The sequence below is a fragment of the Lactuca serriola genome, chromosome 4, assembly GCF_051521515.1.
Source record: "Lactuca serriola cultivar US96UC23 chromosome 4, Lser_US96UC23_V15, whole genome shotgun sequence".
Taxonomy (NCBI): Eukaryota; Viridiplantae; Streptophyta; class Magnoliopsida; order Asterales; family Asteraceae; genus Lactuca; species Lactuca serriola.
Genome location: NC_136411.1, coordinates 31,927,254 through 31,939,200, shown reverse-complemented (window position 1 = coordinate 31,939,200; position 11,947 = coordinate 31,927,254). Strand labels below are relative to the sequence as shown.

General features: G+C 34.1%; 1 protein-coding gene across 1 annotated transcript; it reads right to left on the bottom strand.

Annotated features, from left to right (window-relative positions):
• Positions 1–696: 696 nt before the first annotated feature.
• Positions 697–2,003, bottom strand: LOC145098183 (uncharacterized). The gene is made up of 2 exons (XM_079035846.1): positions 1,499–2,003; positions 697–719 (listed from the first exon to the last, which is right to left on the bottom strand). The coding sequence occupies exons 1-2, from the start codon at positions 2,001–2,003 to the stop codon at positions 697–699; spliced, it is 528 nt and encodes a 175-aa protein (XP_078891972.1).
• Between the last annotated feature and the right edge of the window lie 9,944 nt (positions 2,004–11,947).

Below are 11,947 nucleotides of genomic sequence, written 5' to 3'. Positions count from 1 at the left end.
TTTGGTTAATATTCTACAACGTGTCACATCGGTGATTTGATAAGAAATAATGTCATAAAACTAACCGTTATACTATGTTGCCTTGACATTGGTTAGAGCAATGATAGATGTAATGGGATTAGACATTATAACATTCCGGTCAAACTTTATAGGTGAGTCTATGCATTCTTTCCATAAAAATATTGTGATCTCCTCAGCACTTGTATTGGTGGTGATGTATTAATTTGTATGTTGAGATATGTTTATGATATGTATTACTTACTTTGCATCTGCAAGTGTCATAACTATGATGGGTTACTTGTTTTTCTTCTCTCGTTCCTTTATGTTTATTAGGACCCCAATGAAATCTGAACATAGTTGTTAATTGCAATGAGAAGGTTTTTTTGAAAGTTGTGTACAAATGTTCTACAATGTAAGGTAATGTTAGTGTGTGGATGCAATGACTATAGTTGAATGTTCGATGTTCTTGTCAGCTATGTTTTGTAAGTGAGCATGTGGTCGGAAACAAAACCATAGTTTTGGAAGGGATGGACACTCAGATATTTGTTCGATTGTTGATGCTTCCCAATGTTAATGTGAACTGGGTGATCTAGAATTTTTTGGTATTTATCTGGAGTTGTACATGTGTAATCTGTAATGCGATAACATTCATTGAGTAGCAACTTTGACTATGTAGCTATTTCATATTTTTTTTGTTCAAGTAGCTGGATTGTATTTCCCTGTTGAAACAAAAAAAAAAGCAAGAAAGTTGTGCAGATAAATGTGGATGAGTGAGGTAGTTTGTGATTGTAATTTCATCCTTACATGTTTGTCCACAATGATGAACCAGGTGTCGTTTTTCCTGAAGTTCGTTGTCCATTTTCGAAGCATACGTATCTCGAGTGGTTTTCCTGGTGCTCCGAAGTAGAGGTTGGATATTCTATCCATTTCTGCAATCACTTGGGTGCTAGCATAAAACAATCATTCATTAGTTTTTATTAGTAAGTGAAAAACATTAATATGGTGGCCATGGGGGTTAAAAGTTCTGTAGCAAAACAATTTTACACATTAGGTCATGATAGATCATATTCCAAATACATATATATGATATATAAACCTCGCGCATATCAAATTTCACCAACAAATATTTGAAGACAACGTTCTTGGTACTATTCACTGGTAAATCTTCTTCCTTTTGTAATAGAATTTTAATTGAGTCGGGTGAAGTAGCTCTGGATAGTGCGACGTATAGTTGACCATGTGTGAAAACGGAGTTTGCAAGAAATAGAATGACTTTTTTTTAGTGATTGCCCCTGACTCTTATTTGTGGTCATTGCATAGCAAACTTTTACCGGGAATTGTTTTCTAGTGAAAACGAATGGTAAGTCTGGACTATTGTGAACAAACTTGATTCTTGGAATGTACACCCGTTTGCCTATGCATGTTCCTGTTATTATGGATGCCTTAATGACCGACGGTAGTAACTATGAAATGATCAAATGTGTCCCATTGCACATACCTTCTCTTTGATTGACATTTCTTAACAACATGATAGGCATGTTTAACTTTAACACTAGTCTGTGTGTGGGAACACCGGAGAAATCTAAGTTATTTAGGTAATCTTGTGGATAAAGTGTATCTAGGTCCAATGCATCTCGACTGGGTGATTTTATTGAATCATAGTTGTTATACACTATCTCATGACCTTGTATTTTTGACAAAATTAGAGTATTGAATCGTTTTGTTGTCTCGTTTTTTGGACAACTAATTTCCCGAACAGACAACTCTTTAGGTGATGCGTTAGTTACTATGTGAGAACCATACACAAAATCAATAAGTGATTCGAGTCCCTGATCTTTTGAATTTATCAGAAACATGTCAGGTATGTGTATGATCGTTGTGTTATCTGGATCTTGTTTGTCTGGAGTTTCGATCTTTCCATCACCTATGTCTAGTAACCATGAAGCAAATTTTGATGTGCGACGTGCATAGTCAACAGAAATTCCTGTTTCCGACAATCGCATGTTGTGATGCAACCCGAATACTATAAAGCTTGACCACAAATATTAATTTAGGAGAGTCAAGCTAATTATGTGTGATTTTCTGCTTTTAGGTTGAACTGGAAGCGTTTGACGGAAGTCACCACCTAACAACATTGACATCCCGCCAAAAAAACGACTATCATTTTCCAAGATATCACGAAGAGATTTATCAAGGAATTCAAAGCATCATTTGTCACTCCTCGGAGCCTCATCCCAGATTATCATGGACGTAATTTTTAACAGCTCGAAAAGTTGTGTTCTTTTTTTAATATTACTGGATGACCAGTTAGATCAATTGGGATGACGAATCTTGAGTGTGCGGTATGACCAGAAGGTAAGAGTAAGGATGCAATGCCTGAGGCTGCAACAACAAGGACAATTTTTCCAATGCATCTTAGATGTGAAAGTATGGCTGTCCACATGAACGTTTTAGAAGTACCACTGTGACCGTCTAAATTTTATGGTTGTTACATATATTATGTAGAAAGTGACCATCCTCGAAAAGTTGCGATAACACAATAGGCGGAGTAGGTGGGGGAGGAAGAACAATAGTACCAGACTTACAACACTCGGTGTACCGTAGATTATCAGCCCTTGACAGATATAGAACCCTCATTATACCAAAAAATGGCACCACAATCGTAAACACATAGGAAATACAAGAACATGCACTACAACCAAATTTCTATGTGAGCATCTTGAAACAGAAGGAACAAAAGCAGAACCTTTCCTTCGTTTACATGGAAACATTGACCGAAAAATTCAACAAAGGATCAACAACAATATAATAAAGAATACGATACCCACCTTTTATCAGAAATCGCCAAAATATAAGCAAGAGAAGAACAGATGTTGAAGCAGAGTAGAAATCCAGATGTGCAAACAAAACCTCAATCAATCCTGAAACCTAAACCCAAATCAATCTTGAAATCAAAACCCAAATCAACCCTTCTCAGTATTTACAAACAATATGAACAACGTAAGTATAAAAATAAAACGATTCCAACCTTTTATGATTAATCGCCAAAACCTAAGCACAAGAAGAACGGATGTTGAAGCAGAATAGAAATCCCTCTGCGGAACCAAAACTCAAATCACTCCCTCTCATCAGTTGGTTAATAAGACGACGCTGACCCCACAAAGGATAATGATCAGACAAGGACGAGAGAAGAAACTGTAAACAGAAATAATAGTCACTAGACGGAAGAGGGAGGAAAACACTATGGCAATTGTAGACGGACAAACGGGACTTAGAATGAGAAAATAAAAACAACTGTGGCCAATTTACATAGAATTTTAAGTGTACTGTAGATAAGGACCATGGAAATTAATATAGTATATGAATTAATCCAATAGACTAATTGGAATATTCCAAAAGCTCTTGGACAACTAAGGTTCAACGGGTTTGACTGCATCCTTGATACAGATAAGGCAACTTTCAGATATGGTATAGATAAACCCTAAGAGTTTGTATCCTTTAGGGTTTTTTAGCTACCTATAAATAAAATGCTATAGGCCAAACCCTAAGTGCTGATTTCTCTTATAATTTTCATCCTCTCTCTCTATCTATCTATCTCTCTTTCTCTCTCTATCTCTCGCTCTCGATCTTTCCTATATAAAATTTGTAACCACTCACCTAGGGCTAGAGAGTTTTGACTAAACCCTATTTTAGTGTTCTTTTTTTTTCTTTTAGAGTTTTTGGTTCTGATTTCAATAGAATGGTTCTACTTTGGACCCTTCATCCATTGCAACAACTGACATTCATCACATCTTAAGCAAAGAATAAGGAGGTTACTATGTGCTTTATTCTTAGTTTTTAAAGTACCTTGCTATAACTAGTAAATCCTAGATCTAGGGTACATATACACGTAGTTTAGTAATTTCTTTCTACCAAATTCTTTCTTGTAAGAACCCGAAATTTAAAGAGATTTGACTTTTAGTCAAATATTGACCAAAAAGGGTAAAATGGCCATTTTGGATAATTTGATAAACTTATGAAGTTCTGAATTCATGAAAATGGCCAAGATAGGTTTAAGTCACTAAGATGAGGTTAGATAATTAATTTTAATAGAAGAAATTCATGAGAAGATGCATTTTTGGCCATAAGGGTAAAATGGGAAATTTTATGTTTTTGGGTCAACTTTGTGACTTAATAGATTACGACCCGTATTAAATTAGTTAGAAATAACTTAACAGGGTTGTAGAGTGTATCCCCACCTTCATGTGTATATAAAGATCATGGATAATTAGTTTAAGCCAAATGAGATGTGCATTAGAAGTTGGGAGAAAAACCGTCCAAAGCTAGAATAGAATTAGCCATGAAGGCTTTGATGATCTACAACCACCTAACATAGTGGGGGTAAATGGTGATTAAGACGAATTCCTTATTCGTAAGTTGTAGGAAATGTACTTTTCACTGTGGTATGGTGTATGGACACCACGCCGTGGTAGGTAAAGTAGGTTGTGATGAAGGAATGACCACCACGACATAGATAAAAGATGAGCATGGGTTCATTTAATCCACCAAGGTATAGTAAAGCCTTCACAATGTTGTGGTGTCGAAGCAGATTGATACCTAGGTAGAGTTGAACCTCATCATAAGCAACCCCAAACCCTCTAAAGCCAATCTTCGATGATTTAGAGAAAGAAGAAGGATAAAAGGCCAATCTTGGGTGTTTATGGCTTGGATTGAGCATAAAGAACTCATGAGGGAATTACCTTATCCATTTTCAAGCTAATTAGGTCTTAATTGTGTTTTATAAAGTTGTTCACTATTCAGATAAAACCAAATTGTCCAATTGGACAATTTGGATCAAACTATTTGGTTAAGATATTCGGAGTTTATATGAGTTTTCAGCAAAACCAAATTATTTTTTTGGATTTCAGATTGGTCACACTTTGTAAAATTAAAACCGACTAGTCCAAAAAACCGAATAAGAGTTTATATATATATATATATATATATATATATATATATATATATATATATATATATATATATATATATATATTATTTGTTTTGAATATACATATTTTAATTATTTATTAATTTATTAAATTGTATTTTTAAATAGATTAAAAGGTATCATCATATAAAGTAACTTAAATGTGTACTTCCGAAAAGTTTTTTTTATCTATAAAATATTAAATTATAATATACCTTTGAGTAGTTATCCGTAAGCTTTAATTCCCAACCAAAAAGTTTACTTTTGTTTGGATTTGACTAATATTCACGTTATGTATTTTCTTTAATGTCTTGCCTCTTGAAAATTGAACTGTAAAAACCAATCCAATCGAGTTGTAGTTTGGTTAGCTAGGATTGAATTTAAATTTAGTTTGGACTATTTAGATTCATGTTTTGAAAACCAAGATCAATTTGGATTCAGTTGATTGGAGCGGATCAAACCAATCCATGCAAACAAACACCCTAATGTTTTTGACGATTTGAGATAATTATGTTAGATTGTTCTATGAAAGATTGTTAGTAATGTTTAATCAAGTGTTTAGAAGCGTTGAAACAACTTTCTATGTGGTTTTCAAGGTGAAATCTATATGTGTGAAGTTAAGGTTTGAAACCCTAACTAATGAGTGGTGAATTGATGCATTAGATGTAGATTATAATGAATTAGGTATTATGAGATGCTTAATTCATTGGTTGTGTTGGATTTAGAAGTAGAAAAATAATGTTAGAAATATGATCCATTAAGTAGTCATTTTGATAAAGATAGTCATTAAGCTCTTAATAGGCCAAGAAAAGTTTTAAGAAGTTTGGTTGTATGTTTGAACAGACCTAAGAGCAAAGAAGATAGATCAAGATGCATCAGATGAGGAATTGAAGAAAAATGGTAGTTAGTCATCACTAACTAACAATGTGAGGCATAGCTATCACTCTCTCATGTGATATTGATTATATGTTTTAATCTTTTTATATATGTATATATGTATGTATGTTGGTTCTTGAGGCACTAAATGAATGCCCTTAAGATATTAGATGAAGATAAATTAAGAATATACATTTAAAAGCATGTATCAGATCATGTAAGTATATTTAGAGTATGTATGAGGTATACAGTTTGAAACACGTATCATAGCATGTATATATGCCTAGAGAATGTATGGTTAGATGAGAAAGGTATTTGTTAAATACATAAGAGATGGTAGAAAGAGATAGAAAATATAATTATATGCATTATAATCATATAGATAAGTATGTATGGTATTGCGTAAAATACCTAAGAGTTATGAGATGAAGAAATAGAATAAGTACTAGGTGAGTAAGTAAGATCTATTGATGAGATAAAGAGATAAAGTGTCCATGGGACATGTGTAGAAAAGGAGTATGAGAAGAGGAGAAATATGAATCCTTTGGTAATATAGATAGATGCATGATATGGGAATAAGATTGTATGGCTAGAGAAGATAGAGGAAGGGTTCCATGAGTGGAACAAGATAAGAGATTTCTTTGACAAAACTTAGATGTGAATCCGTGAGGGATTAAGGGTAAGAAATCTGTTAGTGATTCAAGGATCCACGAGGGATCGTAAGAGAGAGAAGTAAGTTCGGACGAGTGTAACTAGGTTTTGCCCTAAAAAGATAGATGGTATCGTAGTATGAGATGGGGCCGTTGGGGTCTAGATGAGACTAGAACTTTGAGGTATTATAGTTGAGAATAAAGAGATGAAGAATGGGCAGAGTATGGGACGGGCATACTAAGAGTAAGAGATGTGTAAATAGTAGAGTGAGAATATAAGAAAATCATGCATAGAGTATGAAAAGAACATATATTGTATGATTTTTGATAAGAGTAAGGGACAAGAAAGTATATGTAGAAAGACTAGTATGAGAGAGATTAAGTAAGAGATGATAAAGTATGTATAGTGTAACACTCGATTTTGGTTTTGTTTCATTGCTCAGAGCTACGGCCTAATCATAAATTGTCATAAGGCTTAAGGTCTTGGGAAGGAAAGTATTTAGCCATTTCGGATGTGGGAGTCATAGTATAAGTGATCTAAGTGTTCGATGGTGTCTTCGGAGACCAAGGGCATAATCGTAATTAGATATCTCGATCTTTTATGGATTTTGGGTTTTGTTCGGGAGGTTTTAAAGTTTGGGTGTGCTATTAGGAGCGTAGGGCTTCTCGCCACCTTTTAGCGGATATAAGGTTCGTAGGAAACGGACCTAAGATGAGTGAGTTATGGTATTTTGAAGAATTTGGCAGGAATGAACCTTTTGAAAAGCTTACATTTCGGTTCCATGCATGCAAAGATGGTATGCACGTGTTTGGCTGAGTACGCCCAACGTAATAGTGAAAAGTGAAACGTGGATGTTTGGAGTTGTACGCCCAACGTACGTGTTTGGATCCCAAAACCCTAAATCTTATGGTTGACTAACTATTTAAACACCTTAAGTCCTAGGTGTGAGCTTCTCTTTCATCCTCCATTGTCTTAAACACTAATCTTGAGTTGTAGCCTCATCCTAAAGTGTTGTGAGCCTTTTATGTGCATCTTTGGTGGGTTCTAGTGTATATTCATAAGTGGAAGCTTTGTGCAAGGTGGTGAATCAAGGGGAAGGCTTGTAGATCTTGACTCTTTGCTTCATTTCCAGCTCTTTAAAGGCAAAAAGTTCTTAAATTCCTCATTAGAAGTTGAGATCTAAGATTATGAGGGTTTTGGTCCCATTTTAACCTCAAGAGTGGGATCTAGTGGTTGGACACCACTCCAGGAGCTTTAAATTGCCACTCTTAGCAGTTCTAAGGTCATAAGTTCATAAAAATGCTTGCTTGGTGTTTAGAAATGGCCCATGCATGTTCTTGTTGGGTCTTAATGGATTAAAATGGTTATTGGGTCCCATTGAGTCATGTAAATGCATAAAGGTGCCGACTTTATGCATTAAGAGCTTAGTTGGAAGGTGTTCCAAGGTTTTGATGGAAGGACTTAACAGATTAAGTCATGATACGAGTTTTGGAGAAATAACGAGTATGTCCCGCGTAAGTCCATGTATGCCTTGCGTACTGATTTAAGGCCCGGATATGTATCCTTGAGTACGTTGAGCGTACCTAGGGGGTACGCCCCGTGTACACATATCTATGGGCTTTTAGGCTTGTTCATGTTTGGGCTTCGGACTTGGGTTTAGGTTTTGTGTGTTGGGCTTTTTGGTCAGAGGGATCTCAGGATCTTGGACTCTTGTTTGGGCATGTCTAGTGGGGCCTAGGTTTTATATTGGGCCTTTGTGGGCCCAATGGTTTTGTGCTTTAGTGGGCCCAATGGGCTTATGCCTTTGGGCCATCTGAGATTTATTGGACAAGGAATTGTTAGGCTTTAGGATAAGGCCCATATGGTGGTTGGGCCCAATTTAGAAAATTGGGCCATTAGTAGACTTTTATGAATTTTGTTTTGGGCCTTTTGGTTCAGTTTTGGTCAGGAGTAAAATGGTCATTTTACCCCAAGTATGGATTATAGATCTTGGTTTGGGAACCCAATTGCTAATTGGGTGTTATCTTGGTATTGTTAGCTTGGGAAGTTGTCAGGGCAACAACTAAGGATTTCTTGCAGTGAGCTTCAACATTCGAGGTGAGTCTCCTCGCTGTTCTAAGGGTCGAAGGCACCAATGCCGACCCATTTGGTTTATGTATGGTAGGAAGACCCGGGGGTGACCCTTGACACTTTTTTATGAAAGACCAGGAGGCGGATCCTAGCAATTTGTATGAAAGACCAGAGTCTAAACTCTGGAAAATGTTAGTTAAGTAGCTGTAGATTTTATGCTAGTTGTCTTTGTGATACTTGCATGGAAGACCAAGAGGTGGCTCCTGACATTTGTCTGTAAGACCCAGGGTTTTGGCCCCCGGCCTGGCAAGGAAGACCACGAGGCAGCTCGTGGCATAATGGCAAGACTGATTATGTTTATGTGTGATATGTATGGCTCATGATTATGTTTGTTATGTAAGGCTCGTTTGATAGGTATGGTATGTGGTATTTGGGGAACTCACCAAGCCTTGTGTTTATAGTTTTGTTTATGGTTTCAGGTATTTCCGATTCAAAAAGGAAGAGCCCGGCTTGATCGCAGCGCATATACCCGTGTTTTCCGCAATATGTGATTTTGTGATTTAACTCTGATAAATATTTTACTTAGCAATGTTTCTGAATGTTTGGATTAAGTAACATATGTGTTTTGACTATAATAAAAATGAAAATTTTATCCTTGAGATGAGCATGAGAAGAGGCTTACAGAGAGTACGAGATGAAGAGAAGAGATAAGAGACAATTAATAGAGATAAAATAAGAGATATATGAGATGAGAAGGTTTGAGAAACAAGTAAAAGAGACAAATGGGATGACAAAGAATAATTGAGTATGTTATGAGAAAAAGAGATTAGATTGAAAAGTATGAGAAAGAAGAGAAAAGAAAGTTAGAGTATGTGAAGAAAAAAAAGAGTTAGAGGAAGAGTAGATAACGTGAAATAGATTACAATATAACTCACCAGACCTATGGTTTGATGCAGTAGATGTATTCATGTTTTGCAGGTTCAGGTAGCAGTCGTGGTACATGGGAAGACAAAAGCACAAGGACTTTCTATAAAAGAATAATTTTTATTTGTTTGTATATTTCGTTGTTGTTATTTTATGATGAGATTTTATTCTAAACCCGAATGTAACCTGGGATGTAAAGTTTTTAAATTTTTATAGAATTTTACATTTTGTTTAGTAAACTATGATAATCCCTAGTTAATTAGACATAGAAATTTCGTGTCATTACAAGTAATTTCTTTCTTGTAAGGTTTTAAAGTACGTTGCTATAAATAGTAAATCCTATATCTAGGGTGCATGTACACTTAGGTAAATCTTTAGATTATTTTGTTACCTTCTTGATGTGTATTGATGCTAATAAAACCTAACAGTGGTATCATAGCCTAATAGGTTTTAGTTGTATTTGCACAAAATTTGTAAAAATCGAAGAAAATAAAGAAACACGCTAGTTGCTGGCGCGACGAACCTCTTTACTAGACGCGTCGCGTCTGGCGATTTATCGGGTTTCAGATTTTATCTGTTTTTCAAAAAAAATAAAGATAACCTTTTGAATTAAATTATTATTTTAATTATTTAAATCTGAATATTCGAATTTTTGATTAATCTAAAAATATTATTTAATTGAAATTTAAATTTGAATATTTAATTGGTTAAATATTTGAATATTATTTAAACTTGAGTTAAAATTTGAATATTTATCTTGAACTTTATTAAATAAGAGAATTAAATTAGAAAGAAAAAAAAATATAAATTTAAAAGGTTTAAATTTACTATTTGGTGTAACAACTATATTATAACAATTATACCACATGTGTCCTCACATGTTAATTAAAAACATTATCGTCGAATCAAGACTAACCACACCTACTCTAATACTTTACGAATTTTTTAAGGATGTATCTATGATTCTAATGAGGTCAGTTTTTAAAATGTTACACACTTTCCACCCTTACCGCAATTTCGTATTTTCAGTGTGGAGTCGCCGAAAGAGTTCGGTCAGATTTTGTTTCAAGATAAATTGTACTAATCAATTAGTAAAACAAAATTCTCGTTATATATATATATATATATATATATATATATATATATATATATATACACACACACACACGTGAGTCATGTGTTACCCATGAAAACATATATATTACTTATATTTTGACGATGGGGGCGTGTGTGGTTAACCAGCACGTCATCGCTCGCGAAAATATAATTTAATATGATGTGTCACTCATGAGATTATTTTGTTGATGAAGTGTGTGGTTAACTAGCACGCCAACTTGAGAATAATTGTCTATCGAATGTCACACGGTTTTTAATGGTTGATTCATCATCTATTTAGTGATCTGCAACATCTTCATCATTAAATCGAGATTACCATACCATTGAATGTCATTGAATCTCAAATAATCTAGGTTTCGAAAGTTTAAAACAGGAAAATTGCATTACCTATCTAAATAACTTTGTTATATGTTTACGACATCCCTCTACACATCGCAAAGCCAAATATGAATCTCAGTCTTGTTAATAATTCATTTAGGATTAATAATTATTTTAAGTATGCATTCAAACTAACTAAACCTTTGGTTTTGTTGATGTTGAACGATAACATCAACACCAATCCTTTTCCTCCTCCTCAACCTCCTTTAAACTCCAACTCTCCTGATTGAATCTCCCCTTCCAAGGGAGAGGATTGAAATATTTTAAATCACAAAATCCCTATTGGCCTTGTACGACATAAGATAGTTTATAACTTTTTTTGCTTCTCAAACTCACAGATTTTTTCGGTACAAAACAAAATAGAAATATAAAATTATCATTTTCAACATAGATTTTATATTATGTGTAATCAACAATATGGTTATGGATTTGAACGTAACTCTTAACAAACACCAAAACCTTGGTGTATGTTTAGCCCATAACATTGGTTTTTGTGTCAAAGTAAATATTATGCAAACATTAATTTTCTTTTTTCCAATTAATAGTTATTAGCAAAGGTGTTTAAATAAGAGTTAGTGTCTATAGCTTATTTAGATTTTCAACAAAACGCTTTTTATATTTATGGGATTTTCACAAATATGTCGTATATTTTTTGTTACAATAAGTCAATAATATACAAGGTAATATTTTTAGTAGAGTATTTGTACCGGAAGACTTAAATCAATTTTAAGTTTACATAAAATATGTTAGTGTGTTTTAGTTATTTAAATGAATACAAAATTTTAAACTAAATTCAAAATCTTTAGATAAAAATTTTGGAGGACCAAAATTACCATATAAAGTTTGACAGCATTTAGTATATAAAAAAATAATATAATGTCAAATTTAGTGTTATACTATATTTGACATGGTTCAAGAAATGCTTTGAATATGGACTATGGAGTGACTTTGTTAACCATATTTGAA

Coding starts and splice junctions, on each gene's coding strand:
- LOC145098183 (XM_079035846.1), bottom strand. CDS start 2,003: ATGCGATTGTCGGAAACAGGAATTTCTGTTGACTATGCACGTCGCACA. Junction 720..1,498: donor AAATGTCAATCAAAGAGAAG/GTATGTGCAATG, acceptor TTGTTTCAACAG/GGAAATACAATCCAGCTACT.